This window comes from Triturus cristatus, chromosome 7 (assembly GCF_964204655.1).
Source record: "Triturus cristatus chromosome 7, aTriCri1.1, whole genome shotgun sequence".
NCBI lineage: Eukaryota > Metazoa > Chordata > Amphibia > Caudata > Salamandridae > Triturus > Triturus cristatus.
The window spans coordinates 1,243,078,189-1,243,097,604 of record NC_140590.1 but is presented as its reverse complement, the minus strand read 5'-3'; the positions used below and the strand labels follow the sequence as shown (position 1 = coordinate 1,243,097,604).

Here is a 19,416-nt window from a genome sequence, read left to right as displayed (position 1 = left end):
GTTTCCCCGCCTGTGCGGGGGGACAATGCAACTGGGCGGAGTCATGACGGAACCACTCCGTCATGAGCACAGCTCAACCGTGGCTCATGACGGAGTGGCTCCGTCATGAGCACAGCGCCACCGCGCTGCCCCCCAACCCCCCCCAGCGCTGCGGCGGAATTCCCGCCGTAGCGAAGGGGTTAAGGAAAACTACGGCAGAGCGGTTGCTAGACTGGAAGACAATATAAATAGGTGGATTTGACTCCCCTTATCGCTCCTAGGAAGGATATTGCTCAAGAAGATTGTAATGTTGCCTAGACTCCTCTTCTTGTTTATACAAATTTTCTTCCCAGCTCATTTTTTCCAACATCTTAACTCTTTGCAGGTCAAATTGGCTTGGGCCGGCAAACAACCACGGGCCAGATGGAATGTTCTTACTCTCCCCTACTCGATGGGGGGCTAAGAGCCCTGGATTTAGATCTCTATTATCGGGCAGCTCAATGCTCACACACCTTTTACTGGTTACACCAATAACCACCCCACCATCTCCACATAGAGAGGGTGGCAGTGACTCCTTCCCACTTGATTACAGCGCTTTTCCGCACGGCGATAAGACGTACTGGGATCTTAGACTCTATAAACGCGACCACACATGCCTGGCATAACCTAACTAACCGTCAAGCGGTCTCCATCCTTTATTCCCCCCTCTCACCCATTGAGTGGTGCGCTTGACTCCCAACTCTCATAGAATCAGAAGTAGTGCGAGCCATGCAAACCCTAGACATAACAATTTCTTTGCAGATGGGAGGGGGCGGGACTGTGAAGAGCTGGTCTCTAATAAACAGGATGTTTCCCCCTTAACGATATTCCATTACTATAGAGTCCGACGTGCACTCCGAGAGTTGCTGGGCGAGGAGTTGTTGGAACCTCCAGAAGTTGTACCCCTTACCACAATGTTACGCACGGACTCCCCAAGTAGGCTAGTCTCGCACATACACAGTAGAACACACAAACTTCGTTGGAATCAGTACACTTAGCCGAGGCTAAAGTAGCAATTGGACTTAGAGGTCCAGTTAGACGACGACACATGGAAGTACTACTGTGAGGCAACACAACACATTTCCTTGAACGGTCGACACCGTCTCATTCAATTTAAATTTCTTAATAGAATATGCCATACTCCAGTCCGGTTATATAGGTTTGGTCTGCGTGATACCGACAAATGCGAAAGATGTGGAGAGGAATCGGCTGGCTTCTTACACTTAGCATGGTTACACCACTCAATAGATAACTTTTGGATACTAATATCTCCAAACTAAGTGAGATTACCAGTGAAACCCTGAGACCAGACCCGCTGCTAGCTCTTATTGGGCTTCTCCAAACGGGTTCGTAAAGATATTTGGCGCCTAATAGACATGGGGATCCTGCTAGCAAAACGAGCGGTGGCAATGCATTGGGCACGAGGTCCCCCCCTACCCTGACTCAATGGTCCAGAGAAATGCTCTTCTGCAATATGCAATCTGATGCATACAGTGAACTAAGAATTTTTTGCTGTGACTACTTGTGTTTTTGCTTATTTCTTTTTTTCCTTTTGGTTTAATTGTATGTACTGTAATTTTTTTTTCTTGATCATAAAAACTAATAAAGAAAATAAAAAAATAAAAAAACACTCCAATGATGTCTGCTGAGTATTCACCGCGTGACCTGCGCTGTCGCGTATGATGCCTATCGGGGTCCTCGGGGTCTCCGACCGCAACATCCATGCCAGTGTTGGCCCTGGATTTTCACCATCAGAATGTTGGGGGCTAAGGAGATTTCATAGTGGAGGTCACAGAGTCGCTTCACATCCTCATAGCATTGACAATGCAAGTCCGTTAGAAATGGGTAAGTCCGAACTCCGCCTCAAACTTCGTAGTCCACAGGTGCGCCTCCAAGGTCATCACACTACAAGTGTAAGATGTCTTATCTCTCCAGTTTGTGCTTATGCATGTGCCCTCTCATCACCACTTTCATGCCGTCCCATTAAAGCACGCTGGAACCCACTGACCCTTCATTCTCTGCAAAGTATTGGGAGCGGTGCGTGGCAATAGTGTCTCTGTATACCATGTCATGAAATGTGTCCGTCTGAAGCCTCCAGGTCGGGCTAGAACCCTGTGACCCTCTTGACTAGAATGTGTCCTTAAGCGGATTGTGATCAGATATGGTTCTGCCCAGGTATACAGGCCTAGGTATGAGGGGCCAGCAGTCCGTATTGCGAAAGAGATAGTCCAGCCTAGTGTGAACTTGATGTCCTGGTGCATTGCCTGTATACCCTGTGTGCCTGGGAGTGGGAGTACATAACAGTCTAGATCTGTGTCATGTATGCAATTAAAATACCCTCCCCACAACCCAAGGTCCTGTGGATCAAGTAACATGGATGATGAAAGAGTACCCAAAAACTCACCCTGTATGGTATTGGCACATAAAGAGACACTATGGAAAAGATGTGCCCATCCAGGGTCCCAAATGGCCCTCCCTGTCAGCTAGCACCCTAGTTTTCACTAATGGTACCTCTGGAGCTACCCATGTAAGGATCCCCTGGGCGTATGCATACTTTTCAGGTCCGTATACCTGCCCACTCCATCACCTATTAACTTTGTCAAGCTCAGCCATGGTCAGGGGCCTCACTTGAAGACAAGCAAAGTGAATATGTCTGCCCCGAAGATAGACATATATTCTATGTCTCCTGGCAGGGGTCACCATATCACAAATATTCCAGGTTAAAGCGTTAAAGGTAGTGGGCATATTTGTGAACAGTGTGCCCCGAGATCCTGAGAACCCATGTCACCCACCCCATCCCATACACCCTCACGAGCCCTTCATCCCCTTTGCCGCCCTTCCTTCCATCCAGCCAGAAACTAGAAAACAAATAAACAATTCTGATGAACAACTCCCCTATCCCAGGCCTAAACGCCTTCAGGATCCATACCTCAAAAACCCAAGCATTTCAAAGGACACATGGCATATGCTTGCAAAAAAAGCATGTCCATGAGAAATTCTCTAATGGGTGTGGGCCAAGCTTAGCGTAACACCTGTTAGCTGTAGTACCCGTTACCTGCGCCAGGTTCAGCCATGTAACTTTTAACCATCATGTCCCACATCTTCAGTCTTAGCGTTCATTAGACCCGCATGGATGAGCCACCAGGGGCCCGCTATTCCCAACAAGATCAGCAAAGACTCACCACCTATGGTACTTCAGGAGTCTAGCTGCCCCCTATGTTGTGAAGGGGGGTTGCCGGTGTGTGCAGTGACCCCTGCTCAGAGGCTCCCGAGTCAAGGGTCCCAATCTCCAAATCCAAGTCAGTGTCTGGGGATATCGCTTGATATCTGTTAGTGCTGTGTGTGGAAACTTCTGCCACTGTCCGCACCCTCTTCAGGGCAGCTCGTTCCACACTAAGGTGAGATTTCGGCTTGTGTGGGCAACAACGGTGCTTGAGCTTGTCCTCGGACCAGCACTTCAGGTCATCTCCACTTTCCTTCGGCTGTCCATGTATCCCTTTAGAATGGAGCCACTGCCAGGCCTCTTCAAGGGATGTAAAGAAATGTGTGGTGCTAGCGTCCACCACCCGCAATCGAGCAGGAAACATTAAAGCGTAGGAGAAACCCAGGGTTTGGAGCTGAGCTTTCCACTGCTCCAAAAATGTTGCGTTGTTTCTGGACCTTTGCGGTGTAGTCCGGGTATGTTGTGATATTGTTCTCATTGAAGGTCCAAGGCCCCTTAGCTCCGAACTTCTGCAATAACAGGTTTCTGTCCCAAAAATTAAGTAAGCATGCAATAATCAGGAATGGAGGGGCTCCAGGCAGTAGGGCGCGGCCCGGGGTCCTGTGCACCCTCTCAACAGAAAATAATTTCGGTGTCCTAGCAGCCAGGACCGTGTTCGTTAGCCACTCTTCTAGGGACCATTCAGTGTTCGGACCCTCAGCCCCTCAGTGAAACATATACAGTGGGCATTATTGCGGCGAGAGCGTCCCTTCGCATCTTCGGCTCTCACTTTAAGTGTCCGTACCTCTGTCTGTAAGGCTTTCAACTAACTTTGCATGGTCACTAACGAGGGCTTCATCGAAGCTAGGGAGGATTCTGTCCTGTCCACACATTCCATTATCTTAGCATGATCTGCCTGCATTAGACCAGTTTCGACTTGTATAGCATAGCAGCCTTGGATTCTTGTATGGTCTGAAGGATTTTATCAAACATGCTGGTGTGTTTCTCAAGCGTACCTTCCAGTTATTTAATCAAGTCTGCTTGGGACAACGTGGCTCCCAGCATGACCATGATGGACTTCTGGGGCAGGGCTAAGATATCTTAGGGCAAACCACGCCCAATGCGGTTATTACATGCGGTTTCCGAGAGCCTGTGTGTCACTGCTCTTTGGTTTGGCAAGGGTTGTGGGTGAATGAGACACTTGTCCCAGGCACTCCCAAGAGCACATTTGGAGGAGCAGAGGTCAAAGTGTAACCCACAATGCACCCTTAATTCCTGCGGGGATGTGAGAATCACTGTATGGTGCTTTCAATGTCTATAGTGTGCTGAACTTAGTCTCTGAGAGAGGCGCGGCCCATCGCGAGCTCAACAACAACACTGCAGGGGCATGGACCCTCTGATCTACTGAGGAGGGCGCTGGGGGCCTCTGAGAGTAGAGTATGAACCACATACAGACTTTTGCCTGGTGAGCTCCAGGGGGGGTTCCCCAAGCATAAGTCTGTATGTGGTGTATACTGTACTCCCAGTTCCCCTAACGCCTTCCTCAGTGGCTCAAGAGTCCAGGGCCCACGGCACCTAGTTTGCGTTCTCTGACCACCGCAGCTCACTCTCGATAACCTCATGGGCCAATCTGGACCTCCATTCACCTCCCAGGGCCACCAACCCCCCCGTGCTCTGTGGCCCCCACCGAGGGTCACACTCCTCGGGTGCACTCACTGGTCCCCAGAGGCATCCCCCATGTGACCCCTAGCATTCCTTTTGTGATCCCTTGCTTCAGCAGTGACAGGAACAGTAGCAGCTTGTCCTTGTGGACGTCGGTGGGGGCTTCACTTTGCCATTTTTTTATTATACTAATAGTTAATATTATTTCATTATTCACTATTAGTTTAACAAGAAATGGAGTACAAATAGCTGGACTCTGACTTTCCCTGGCAGCTGAGGTTAGTTAAAAAATGCTTTTAAATGTATGACTGTTGTGTGCGTGCTTGCAGTTTTGAGTCTGTTTATGTAAGAGACACTATGTATGTGTGCGTATGAATAAGCAGATTGTGTGTGTGTGTGTGTATGTGTTAATGCGTTTTTATGTGTAACCATGTGTATGCGTGAGTGAAAGTGAAGGTGAAAGGTCATGTGAAGTCACTTCCGCTACCTCTGGCATTTTGGTGAGTTGACGTCCTTGCATACACAAGGCAGAATTATGTACAGAAATAGAGGAGTCCATCCTAGATACAGAGATGCTGTTGGGGTGGATTCAATGTGTGATGTACATGTTGAGCTTTACGAATTGCAACATTATCAGCTGATAGAAGGAGATCGCGGCTTTTAAGGATAGACTCAAAGTAGGTGAACTTGACAGTTCGGAGGCCCTGTAGGTAGTGCAAGGGGGCTGTTTGGAGACCTCTTTTTGAAGGAATTAGGGAAGTGCCTTCAACAAGGCACAGTCATTGATGAAAATCGTTTTCAAGCCAGGTGTAATGCCAAGCCGGGCATATAAGTGAACTTTCTCTTTCATAGTCAGTGTCAATTAGAGTGTTTTTCATTAGAAAGCCATAAGGATGCAGAGTGGAATGACAGATGGCTTCTGCTTCATCTCAGTGATCTTCACTCCCTAAAGTTCTTTTAAATCTTCAGAGAAAATGATCAAGCTGGTTTCTGGTGTCCAGAAAAATCTTGGTGGAACCATTTGGCCGTTTGCATGTCCCACATATGTTTTTTCCAGCCCCTGTTATAGCATGTATTGTGTTTTTCTGTCTGCAGCATTTTGATGTGGCATAAACATTTAGATGCACTACAGACACACTGCTTATGCTGAGCACACAAATGTTATTTCATCAGAGCAAATAATAAGCTGCCTCTAAAAGCCATTAAAAAACCTCGAACCTACTTGGTAAGATGTTTCAACATCTTGGTTCCACGGTTTGAGAAATATGCTTAGGTTTGATCGGACTGCTGTGCTGCCTGTTCAGTGCAATAAATAGCTCATATTATAACTTTTTCCAAGGCTGGTTTTACTTCCTTGTTTGGCCCCAGTAGGGGCCTGGGCAGAAGATCTTAAGGAAAAGATTAACTGCATATCGTTTACTAACCTTGGAGTTTGGTACACAAACTAAACATTTTTTTTCTTTTTTTTTAACAAGACATAAAAAAGATGACACACATCAGACCACTCAATACACTTGGGGTGACCTCTTAAACAAGCCCAGGATGAGTCACAAATTATAGTATAACTGTGTTACTGCTGGGTACTCCAGGTCAATTGACACAAACATAATTTACGAGCAGACTCTTAGACGCTGTTCGTTTACTAACCTTGGAGTTTGGTACAAAAACTTTTTTTTTTTTTTTTTTTTTAACAAGACATAAAAAAAGATGACACACATCAGACAACTCAATACACTTGGGGTGACCTCTTAAACAAGCCCAGGATGAGTCACAAATTATAGTATAACTGTGTTACTGCTGGGTACTCCAGGTCAATTGATACAAACATAATTTACGAGCAGACTCTTAGACGCTGACAGTGTGGTTGTGACCCGGCAGGAAATGAGTGCTGTAAACCCAGGAGAGTGCAAAGTACTTTCCAAGGAAATCAAATCAGTGTTGAGTAACTTTCGTTCCAAGCAGGCAGGGCCGGACTGGGAACCAAAACCGGCCCTGGCAAAGTGCTCGGCCGGCCCCCCCTGGGGCTTGGGGGTGCCGCCGAGCTCTTTGCCAGGGCCGGTTTTCGGACGATTTTGTTACAGGGCCGATTTTGCTGCAAAAATGGCCCTGAAACAAAAACGGCCCCCAGGGGCACAATACCGGCCCCCACCCGTGCGGCGCACCGGGGGATCGCCTGGTGCCCGCTACGGCCAGTCCGGCCCTGCAAGCAGGGTTGGAGATGCAAGGGGTAATAGAGGTTCAAGGTCAATAAAATACTGAAAAAAATACCAAAACAATTTCATGCTAATTTACTGTAGATTCCAAACGCAAATCCAACAATGTTCCAAGGGTCTAGTCATTATAGGCCAGGGCTACAGCCTTGACAGGGCAAACATGTCACAGTAGTCTCACATGTCCAAGTGCATTCTTCAAATGCGAACTGCAGTCTCAAGTATCATTTGCAGACTGTTCAGACGGATGTAGTTGTTGGATCACAGGACCGCCGGACTGCGTCAGAGGCCGAGTCATACTGTACCACCGCCCCATCTGCTCATCTTGCATACCCGCCTTCCGTGCCCGCCTCCCCGCCAAATAAGAGGGCGCTGGTGCAGACGCTGTTAATTGCCCTGTAGCCAGTCACTTGTCTGCAGGCTCTTCGAGCCTTCCCGCGGCTCAATCCCTCCCCCCCTACGCCGAGTGTAATGGAGGCGGTGGATCCAGTCGTGGCTGTTTGGAGCAGAGGTGGCCAAGAAGGCGAGAAAGGCAGGATAACAATGTACAAAAGGGAAGGGAGGGCCAAAGGAAAGATTTTTAAAGACCAATTAAGACTAAATCCCCAATCAACTAATGCAAAACAAACAAGTCTAACGGTCTCAAGAGGGCAGGCTAAACCCATGGTGGCCTAAGTGTCAGTACGTACACTATGATACTAAACCTACACAGGAAGTCCTACCTAAAAGGACGAAATCCCATTACTCACTGAGGTGACATGCTTCATCATCTGGGTCCTCCTCCCAGCTGTAAAACCTAGTACAGCTGAGGGCTACAACCTTTGCATTGGGTAGTGTCTGTTTAGGTGCCCTCTTGAGACCGTTAGACTTGTTTGTTTTGCATTACGAGAAAGGCAGGATGACAGATTTTCATGGACCTGCGAGAGGAGGCAGAGGCAGTAAAAGTGACAGCGCGGTGAGTGCCTGAGCGGTGGTGGGAGGCATCGGGATGCAGTGAGAGGCAGCAGGGGCTTGTGAGTTCGGCAGTAAGTACTTGGCTGCGGCAACGAACGTCGCAGGGAGGCGGCCGGCCATAGGCCTGTGAGGCTTGTGCGTGTTTCAGAATCTGCCTTGCTTGTGGCCATCTCCTGCGTAGTAAAAACCTATGATCAGCACCAAGCTAACTGATTTCAATAATATCAACTCTTTTACACCATGGGAAGGACGTCCAAAGAGGACAGATAGAAGAACCTTCAAAATGGTGCACTATAGGTGCCCGGTCACCTTACCTAACAGTTCCTCAAGTCTCTTTTTGTAAACCAAGCCCTGGAAAAGTGAAATTCAGTCAACAATTGAAGCGTCTGAATGGAGCGTAGGTTGTGTTTGTGCGCAAATACAAGAGTAAAAGGCACTTCTTTGATATGACTTTAAAAAAAGTAAGAAATCGCATAATTTAAATGAAGAAACTGGGTACAGTACAATCACTGCGGAAGAATAAATTGAGAGCAGCACAAATAGGTGCTCTCCCAGGTTTGCAAGCAATATCAGAGTTTTCCTCCTGCTCCATTTCCTTTGTATCAAAAGACAAAAGGAATACATCAAAAGGTCTCTCAGGACAACGCGGAGCAAAAACAGGTAATCCTGAAAAAACTGATGTAACAGGACAAGAGCAGCAAGTTAAAGCAGTTGAAGAAAATAATCTGCTGGATCTTCCTACAGTGATAGACCAGCAGCAGCGATCTTTTCAAGTCGCTTTAATTATGTTATATGTTATAGGGGTATGTGTAAAGCGCACGGATACTCCTACGAGTATCCCGGCGCTGACTTAACCCTATTGACAGAACAGTTGGAGGCGGCTACAGGAACTCCGCTCTCATTGAAACAACCAGGTTTTTAATTTTCTTCTAAAGCTGAGGAGAACTTGTTCCTGTCTCAAGAGAGGCGGCAGGTTATTCCACAGCTTAGTGGCGGTCACCTGGAACGAGCGTCCGGCCAGCTGAGAGCATGCAAATTTTGGCACGACCGACAGCTTCTGAGTTGAGGATCGCAGAGTTCTGACAGGGGCATATGGCTGAATTCTGCTCCTAATGTAGGGAGCTCCAACATTATGAAGGGCTTTAAAGACTAATACCAGAGCCTTGAAAATCACTCTTTCCTGCACCGGGAGCCAGTGCAGGGACATCAAGAGGGGCGTCATATGAGTTTTAAGATCAACCAGCAGGACGGCCCTTGCTGCCGCATTGTGTACCACCTGCTAACCGCCTAATAGGTAGTCAGGGAGGCCGAGATACAGAGCATTGGCGTAATCCACCCTAGATATTATCAAAGCTTGGACCACAGTTTTCCTATGAGGAACTGAGAGGAGAGGGAGAAAGTTCCTCATCATTTTCAGTAATCCGAAACAGGTGGCGGCCACAGATTGCACTTGTGCCTTCATGGACATGTCTGCGTCCATTTTTACCCCAAGAATTTTTACAGTGGTAACTGGACAGGTGAAGGGAAACATGTCCTGAGGCCACCAATTACGCCATTCCACACTGGGACTTTGGCCAAAACAAATAATTTTGGACTTATCAGAATTACATAACAATTGGTTTAGCCTGAACCAGGTAAACATCTTGGCCAGGCAATTGTTGATATCATCTCCTCATACTCCTGTTATGAATTATACACCACCAGATATAAATTTGAGTCAGTTCCCTCAAACAGTAGAGACTAAACCACCGAAAGAGACTCTCGAATTGTTCAATAGTGCTCAGAGTAATCCACCAGATCTAGAAGAAAACCTATCTCATTCTCCGGATTTCCGTCACTTTCAACTTCTCATTCAGTCCACAAGCAAGTAATTATTTCTGAATCGCTATTTTCTCTGTAGAGAGTCTTAGAATCAATACTAGCTCTGCTTGAAAAAACTACAATTAATTCTGATCATTTATTTGAAATACAAACAACGGCATTACAGTATTTAGCGGATCAAAATAACAAGCTAACTACTGCAAGGATCAAACCCAGTAGTGTAGAACAAAAAAGAGAGGTTATGGATCACACAAAAACACGATTTAAATGAAAACATAAGCTAAAAAATCTAAAAATAACAAGTGCAGCATAAACCAGTAGAAAATACATGAGAGAAGTTAAAGAAAAAGAAATAATGATGGTACAATCTACTTGCTTTGAAAGCTGTTCACAGAATCAATACGCGACTGTGAGACAAATACAGTTACAAACGTCCTACCCTGCTATCCGATATTCAGTCGTAGAAAGGCTCCTGAGTCCTCACGACAACTTGTGTCATCTCCCTCAATGTCGAATTGAATGGAAACAAAGGCAACTAAGAAAACAAAGCCTTCAAAAAAACAAAATTTAAATACAAAAAATATCCTTGAGGAAAAAGGGTAGAAACAACCTCCGAATTAAAAAATGGAAAACTCGCAAAATAAAGTTTCAACAACATGAACTCTTGCCAAAAGATGCACCAATAGAAGTAAAGAGGTCAGCAGATGGATATGCTTCAAACCTGGAGATTTTGCAAGATTTGGGAATATTTCCAACATTGTTCAGGGCACCTAACTTTGAAAGTTCAAATTGGCATAAGTACAAGCCCCTATCGCCATGGGAACGTCACTTTTTGTGACGTTCCTGTGGCGATAGGGGCCATGCCTTATGTAGAAGGCAGTGTTAAGCCACGTAACGTGGCTTAACGCTGCCTTGTACATAAGGCACCCTTTCACACTATGTTTAGCGTGAAAGGGGCGTGCAGTGGGTGTGGTGGTGGGCGTTCCACCGCAACACCCATTGTATTTGACGCTGCCCCCTATGTACAAAGGTGGCGTACTTAGGAGGCATCGCCAGAATTAAGACCAGGAAAATCCTGATCTTAAGTTGGCGAAACGAGGAGAAATGCATTATTTCTCCTTGTTTTTGCTTTTTCCATGTGTGTTGCCTTGCGCAGCACACATGGAAAAAGCAAAATGCCATGGCTTGTTCATGTGTAGGAAGGTGTCCCTTCCTGTACATAAGTAAACCTCTTTAAAAAATTCAATGTTGTCACTTTCATGTGTGCTGCTTTACTTTCATGTGTGCTGCATGAAGCAGCACACATGTAAGTTACAAAATGGCATTTTAGGATTGTTTATGTGCATGAGGGTCACCTTCCTACACATAAGCAATCCTCCCTTGCACACAGACACCCTTGCACTCTGGTGCAAGGGTGCATGCGTTGATGCTAAGTTGTTAAACTTAGCGCGATCGCAGGGGGAAAGGCAAGGCTGCACCAAATTCTTGCAAATACGGTGCAGCATTGCGTTTTCGAAGTGACGCAGGATGTCGTTGAGCCCAGGAGGCTAACGACACGCTCCGCCACTTCATTGTACATATCCCCCAAAGTCCCTTCTGGGTTAGTACTCCTCTACACAACTTGAATCGGCAACTAATCCCAGTGAAGTGATTACAGAGATAAACTCGAGCATGTAACAAAACCCGAGGGAGCACCCCTAAAAAGTATGTAGAGGGGCCCATCACATCCAGACCTTCAGAATGAAGATGAAATGGGGCCTCTATGAACTACCAGCCTGGGGCCCCCAGCATGTGGGGGATGCAGAACTTGACCTACAGCCCTGTCAAACACCTTGTTCCAGAGTCATGTGCCAGCAGAGGATTCAGTGCCACACACAGCCTTTCACACCATAAAACAGCTTACTATGCCCCAAAATAACCTTCTATGCACAGGCACTACCTCCTAAGCAAAAAATCACCTTCAGATATGCCAAGTTACAACCTTGTAAGCCCAGGTGTAGTTTCATATGACAAGTAAACATCACTGTCTCTAGTACTTTCAGTGGGATGAAAGTTGGGGGGAACTAAATTGGGTATGGCCTAAGAAGTTGATCCAGCGCAAGACCGGGCAACGGGGAACAACCTGTACCAATATCCTCCCTGCGTCACAGACCCGACATTCACACTAACTCAGTCACACATGCAGTCATTGGTGGGGCCCATAACACCAACACTCACACGTTTCTTCTTCACTGGTCTGCACACACAGGAGGGATGAGTAATTCAAGCGCTGGACATGGGAGGGGAACACCTTATAACCTATAGGGAGGGAAAAGTCATTTACAAAATATACATTAACGCCCTTCACCTACAGATCCTTGATCCTAAAACATCAAGGCACTCCTCCCACTTGGTCAATGGACCAATTAGTTGGATTGGTTGATGGTGATTTAGAACCAGCTAAAACACGTTTTAAGACTTCAGAATCTTTCTCTAAATGAAAACCCACAACTCATGATTTCTTGTTAATCAATATTTGTTTATAATGATTTAAATTTGCATTTGTCCCATCCAAGTTTAGAAAATTCATATAAAATTTTGAGTAAATCGCAGAACATCCTATTTACCTAATTTGGCTGTTTGGAGTCCTCTAATTCATTGGCTCTGCATAATTTTGTCATAAATCGTCCGAAAGCAGGCCAAAGCTCAAAGTTCTTTGCTCAGCACGTTACAGTCCCAAAGCTCTGCAAAGGACCAGAGACGGGCAAGCATCTATCATTGCCCGTAGATTTAGAAATGTTCGCAGTCATCAGATGATCGGGCAGCGTCCAGACCTTCAAGGATTCAGGAGAACACGTATAATGTAACGTAAAAGCAAAGGCGACGCGACAGCAAAAGCAACGTAACGTCCCTCTCTATTCTACTACCCTTTTTATAATAGAATGAAGTAAAGATGATACAATTTAAAGTTTTAGGACAGTCGTGATTGGCTGGTTGAGATCGTCCGATACAATTTTAAGGTTCTCAGTACAGTTCGAGGGGTGAGGTCACTGGTTAGTCCAAAAGTCGGCTTGTTCCGGTTCATTGTAAAGTTGATTGTTCTCTTGTCTTGGCAGACATCCCGTTTTCTGGCCTTGTCCGGGTACATGGTGAACAAAGGTCGCGACGACGTTTAGGAGATTTCTCGCACATGAGTAGCTCACTCCGCGCCTCATGAGACAGTGGCCACTTCGTCGTGTGGTGTCAGTGGCCATCTTTGATTTAGGCCCAAATGCCAACTTAAGCGAAACAAACACAAAAGAGTAATTAATACATAGAAATAATGAATCTAATGTTAACCCCTTACCAATCCCTCTATGTGCTTGTATTTATGTAGCATATAGCAACATTTAAAGCCATTATATTTACGTTGTCGGTCCTCCTCTTGGGGCAACATCACAAAAGCAACATATATCATGCAGTATTCTATTACCACATATACTATTATTAATATGCATACAGATTTTAGTTATAAAGGTAATTTAGCCATGCAAAATGCAAATCCCACGTGTAATTTGAATATTAATATTATTGATTAATATACATGCAAACTCGTTTAATAATATTATAGTTAATAGATTATATAATTAGTATTTTCATGCAAAATAGAGGAGGTATACAACCTTTTGAACTACCTGCTCCATCAAAGTCACACTGAGAAACCTTTACAGGAGTCAGGTAACTAGGTTTGCAACTTAATGTATGTGAGACAGAATCCTGGGCTTCACAAATTCATAAATATAGTCTTGATGGACAAATGAGGTTCAAAATCAACAGGATAACTTATTTAACAGTTTATCCTGGTGCAGTAACAAATAGCAAGGTAAATGTAAATGTAATTGGCAATAACATGGTTATTCAGTTAGCATGATATTAGTCCTTTAGACCCGGAACTGGTAAACAACAGTTTGCACGGTGTCGCTTCATCTCTGTGTTACAGTGGGAATTTTCAGTGACACTGCTTTTCAGTGCCAACGTGTGACAGGCGGGCAGGTACCGTCTTTTTCTTCAGTTGGCAAAGGACAGAAATAGAGGGCCCCAGTGTGCCATGGGTCAATGCCTATTATTTTGCTTTTCTGGGACCGAGACCTGGCAGACCCCTGGCTCTCTTCCATGGACCTCCCAGTTTGGGCTCTTCCCTTAGATTAGAAGGGCTGGGAGGCTTTGTCACACTGTGGAGGCCTCTGGCAAGGTTCTCTCAGCCACCATTAGCTCCTCTGGCACCTAAGTCCTTAGACCTTGCAAGGTGTGAGAGGTCTTCGGGCAGTAGGGCAGGCTTACTTCAATTCTTTGAAAAGGCTAATGGACCGGAAGCCAAGCTATCAGATAAAACAGTCCACATCCTCTACACAACCCTTCCCTTCTTTTTGTTCTTATTAGACCTAGAAGGAGTGAACAAGAGCCTGCTGAAAAGCTACGGAGAAACAGGGAACAGAGTGTGCTCTAGGTTAATATTAATCTTAAAGCCTTGTTTCTTTTTAGACCCTGATAGATCTAGGGCAATCCCTAAACCAGAGATTACAAGAGCAGTGCCAGGAGTAACAAAGTGCTAACAAGGGGTACTAGAGGTGGGCTCTAGGATCCCTTAAAGGATATCTATGGACGTTATTTTCTTGTAATGAGCCTAAGCCTACCATTAGCTGCTCTGTTAGATGTGGACAGCATCGCAGTGGCAAACCATGAAGGATTTTAACCAGTGCTTTAAATGGGAAAAAAATAGTGCAGGTACTCATTTACATGTGGCGAGTGGGCGGGGCTAGGGGCGGGGCCAAAGGCAAGACATGCGAAGTTTATTGGCTTATATAATAGTTGCAGCACACACGAGAAATGTGTTTCTATAAACAAATCAGGTTAATTCCTTATACAAAATAAAAGTCAAACAGTATTTTAACCTTTCCTTATTTTGTAATATTTATTTCACAAAAACACGCACACACAAGCAGGCAAACATAAGCAGACACTCACACAAAAGAATCAGATGGGACTAAAGCACTTTTAACCTCCCATGGCTTTTCTCATTGTGCTGTCACTGGGCTGCCTCCATTCCTTGCAACAAACACAGCATGACGGCGAACACTGGGATATCATGCAAATGAGCCCACGCTGATAGTTGAGCGGGGGCTCAGCTCAGGGCTATAAAAGTGATTTGGCTGAACAAAGAGACAGGCTACCAGCCAATGCACCTACCCTCCATGAGTACCCGTATTCTCCACGGCCGTAGAGAAGTGCTGGTACTCAGGGTGATAAAAATAAGAAGTGCCGGTGCTCAGTACCAGTGGGTACCGGCCCATTTAAAGCACTGATTTTAGCACTCTAAAATAAAATAACTAGGCAATTAAATAAGGAAACTTTGTACGGGGCAATATCAGTTGGGAAGCCAGAGTGCAGAACATCAATTGGGGATTCACACATTTCGCAATGAGGGTACATCTCGCATATTTACAACTGTATTGAAATTCACACATATATCCTTTTTTTGGTGCAAGAAAAAAAGTTGGTGCAAGGAATTCCGTGATTTTCCCAGAATCACTCAATTTGTCAAGTGCCACAGCGAAAGTTAGAACCAGGTTTTCCCCTTCCAAAGTCACAGCTTAAGCAACTAGATTACATCTGCTCCCTCGTGAGCGTAAGTGCTGCAGGGAGATGGCAGACACTGCATGTTCAACAATCTACATTTCTTCACTCCCTTCTTCATTTGTGATTTTACAGAGTTCGGGCATCGTCAATAAAGAGAGCAGACGACTTTATCACAATTAAACAATATTTCTCAAGGCATAAATAGGGCTGATTTACAAAATGTACAGAACCAGTACTGGTTTACAAAATGTACATTGTATGTGCATCACCTGTTCTATATAATGGGCGGTTCTACGAATGTTAACATGGCATCAACAAGTGAGTACAGAGAAACCATTTTGGGCCTACAAGACCCCTTCTCTGAAGATAAGTGAACAAAAGGCATAGGACTACAAAGCTACTTGCATTTAACCAAAAGGCGAAGGCATGAAGGGAAGCGGGTCTTCTGGTTTAAAACCGCCATTTTAGCCTCTATATAACAATACCTCTCAAAAGGCAGTGTAAAATATTCAGCATATTGTAACTCAGGCTTATACAACAGGAAAAGACAAATATCAATAATCTGTACATACAAAATAACGCTCGCTAAAAAACGGAATAGGTCACAAATGGCATCAGCTATTTTGGTAGTATTGTATTTTCTGGCTAATTTAGAGGATCAGAAAGGTATAGGACTATCCAGGGGCAGTGGCGGCCACTAGCATGGAAAAGTGGTGGGGCAGTGCAGGAGACATACCTCCTGCTGCCTCACCGCACTCTTTAGCTCCCGATGCACAAGAGCTGCACGCACAGACCCCCAGACTCCCCTGCGCCAAACCAGACGCTGCTCTGATGCTGGTATTACCAAGCATGAGAGAAGCAACAACAAGGACTGGGAGCCTGTGCTTCTGAACCCTGCTGACATCTCCAAGCAACAGCCTGGAGATATCCAAGTGCGCATGTAGGTTTGGCCGTCCTAAGACGGCTGGCTAACCCAACATGCGCACTTGGTGCCCTGTGCCCACCACTCCTGCTGATGATGGCCCTGCCCTCAAGACTCCGCTGCTGTTTCCTCCTACATGTAAAATAAAATAAAAAAAACTGTTTTATTAATTGCTTTATTATCATTTTACTTCACATGTTTTTATGCTGGTTCCAGCAGTAGGGTGACGCTCCTCCACATAACGGAGGAGCCGCCCCTGCTCCGGGACACGTCTGTGATTTTCGGGGTCTGGGCTGTGTAACTTTAATTCTCGTTCTGTCTTTGTGTTTACATTTCAGGGAGACTCTGGAGGACCCCTTGTGTGCAAAGTCCAGGACATTTGGCTGCAGGCCGGTGTTGTGAGCTGGGGGCCATCCCCATGCGCCTTGCCCAACCAGCCCGGGGTCTACGCCTCGCTTACGTTCTACCAGAGCTGGATCCGCGACCATGTGCCAGAAATAGAGTTTGTGACAGGCACCTGCAGACTTACAGCTGCACCCAGTACCTTTCTCTGCTTAGCAGCCCTGGTACTGAGCTCATATCAAATAAATGTGTCCTAAAAAACAGAGCTCTGAGGCCTCCCAGGACCTGTGAGTGGCTCATCCAGTCCATGTTTTTTCTTTGAAGTCTGGAGAGTTCAGCCCTGGTTCTATAATTAAACACACCACGTCCAAGAGTGCATAAAACAAACATAAATTGAACTAGATCTGGAATGTGAAATTTATGGATGAAAAACAGAGCAGGAGTTCACTCATTCTCCTACATCGCACCCAAAACATGGAACAACCTCCCTCAGCACATCAAGGCCTCCTCCTCAATTCTTGAGTTCTGCGAGAAGCTGAAGACCTGCCTCTTCAAAACAACTCCATAGGGGACCACACTCCCACTCACCTGCTCAAGCCCCTGGATACCCTCAGAAGGGATTGGTGCGCCCTACAAATCGACATAAAATATATATATATATATATTATATATTAAAATATAGGAACTGCAGACGAACGAAAACTGTTAATGACCTACCTGTTTGTGTACTCTTAAATGCACTGCATTTAGTATTCTTCCTCATAGATTAAGTGGTACCTTACAAATGTCTTCGTTGAAACATGCACATAATCTACGCACACAGGCCCTCGGTCACAACCACACCTGACATTGCACCTGGATAAACACTTAGCCACCTTTCAACACATACATTTTCCAGAACGCCAGGAAATACAAAAATAATTAATTTTGCGCAGTGTAGGTGACTATGCAGGAGAGAATTGGTACAAGAACAATCCATACAAATATATCAATGGAACCCTTAATTACGTCACTATAACGCAATCATTTCAGACCATTTAGACTCAAGGGGGCAGATTTACAAGCCCCTTGCGCCACTTTAGTGTCACTTTTAGCATGGGAAAAATGACACAAAAGTGGCTTGTAAATCTACCCCAAGGGGGTTTATTTACAACCCCTTGCGCCGCCTTTGCGTCACTTTTAATATGAGGAAAAGTGACGTACTGGCAGCGCAATGGCCTTCTAAATAAGCCCCAAGTTACTTGGAAGCTACTCGAGACTGAGACCAAATTACTCAACACAAAGGAGAAAACACACAAATGTAAGCCTGCCTCAACAAACCCACAGAGATAATTTGACAGTAATTTCAGTACACAGTTAAATAAGACGCCATATGTCTGTTATACAGATTTGGCTTTACTCTTTTCCGCTATGCAAGAACTACACAAATATAGTGCCCCACAACCTTAAATGTCTTAGAAGCGGCCTTAGAAAAGGATATGGGTGGGAAGCAGGAGGAAGCACACCCCAACTTCTTGGTTGTGTCCCCGACTTACAAGAAAAAAGAGTCTAGTAAGATGACGGCGCCAAATACATGCCCGAATACCCAGCTCTGACATTCAACTGGCCGTTCCCCTGCATGTGGCTTCCTGTCCCATAAAGCCTGAGAAATGACCCCATTCCTACAGGACAGAGATCAAGGAAGGGGCAAAGCAACCACACGTTAGAATCAATCAAGAGGAGTCAGGGAGAATCTTGGGGAGGGATATCTTCCCAGCCAAAGTACAGTGTGGCAGAGCTTCATTTGTTGACGCACAGAACCAGGATCTCATTACAAAAAGCAGGATCAGTTTCCCAGCAGATAAAGGCCATCTCTCAACAACAAACATTACACTCTTTACCACCACTTCCTCAGCACTGCTGCTCTCCTGTCTCACTTTATCAAAAGCCCAATTGATGTCATTAACTGGTTTCTCCTCAGTTTTATTACTACTACTAAGTTATCTGCAAGTCAGTTAAAAGACCATAGTTTGCTTTCATGCTTTTATCGTTTGATTACTTTTTACTAAGCATTTTACAGCAATATAAAAAGAAAAGAAGAGGACCTCCAATTTAGAAAGCTGATCATTCAATTTGTAAATCGATCTCTCAAAAGAGGCAAGTATTGCAAGGGCCTCAGCCTACTCCGGTAGCGTCAGCAGAGCTGTTAATTTCTATGTGTATAAGATGCACAGCTTAGCAATGGCTAAAGACAATCCAGCCACCTCTTGCCATGGGAATTCAACGACTTCGTCAGAGTCATGTAATAATGCGAGTTGAATGGCAGGTCAAATAACGCATGTGCCCGGATGCTGGATGGTACTAGTCCCACTCAATGGAGCTGGGTTGGGGGTCCAATGCCAGTGGTGGAGCAATTCAAAGTAATCAAGTGTTAACCGTTCTTCATGTAGGCCACAGTCATATGTAGAAAGAAGTTGAGACCAGTCATCCTCTGTGTAATCTTTTTGAAACAAGAGCAATCACTGATGTTGCAGGGATCGTTGTGTGGGCTTTGAGTACAACTCTTCGATAAGCCAGCTGTACAAACCAAAAATTAGGTTCTAGTATAACCCCAATTACACCAGGTAGTTGTGTATAGGCAAGGAATGCAGAGCATCAGGCAGGGTGTACAATTTAGTGTCAAGAAAACTTTTCAGTTGATTGTACCTCCA

General features: G+C 45.3%; 1 protein-coding gene across 2 annotated transcripts in view; it reads left to right on the top strand.

The window, feature by feature from the left end:
• Positions 1–19,192, top strand: part of LOC146811706 (serine protease 27-like) — a 229,576-nt gene extending 210,384 nt beyond the window's left edge. For both annotated transcript variants that reach the window (XM_085618696.1, XM_085618697.1), the window contains exon 7: positions 16,723–19,192. In XM_085618696.1, the coding sequence (XP_085474822.1) occupies positions 16,723–16,983 (261 nt within the window). In that variant the 3' untranslated portion in view covers positions 16,984–19,192. The remainder of the gene's footprint in view (positions 1–16,722) is intronic.
• The last annotated feature ends 224 nt before the right edge of the window (positions 19,193–19,416 follow it).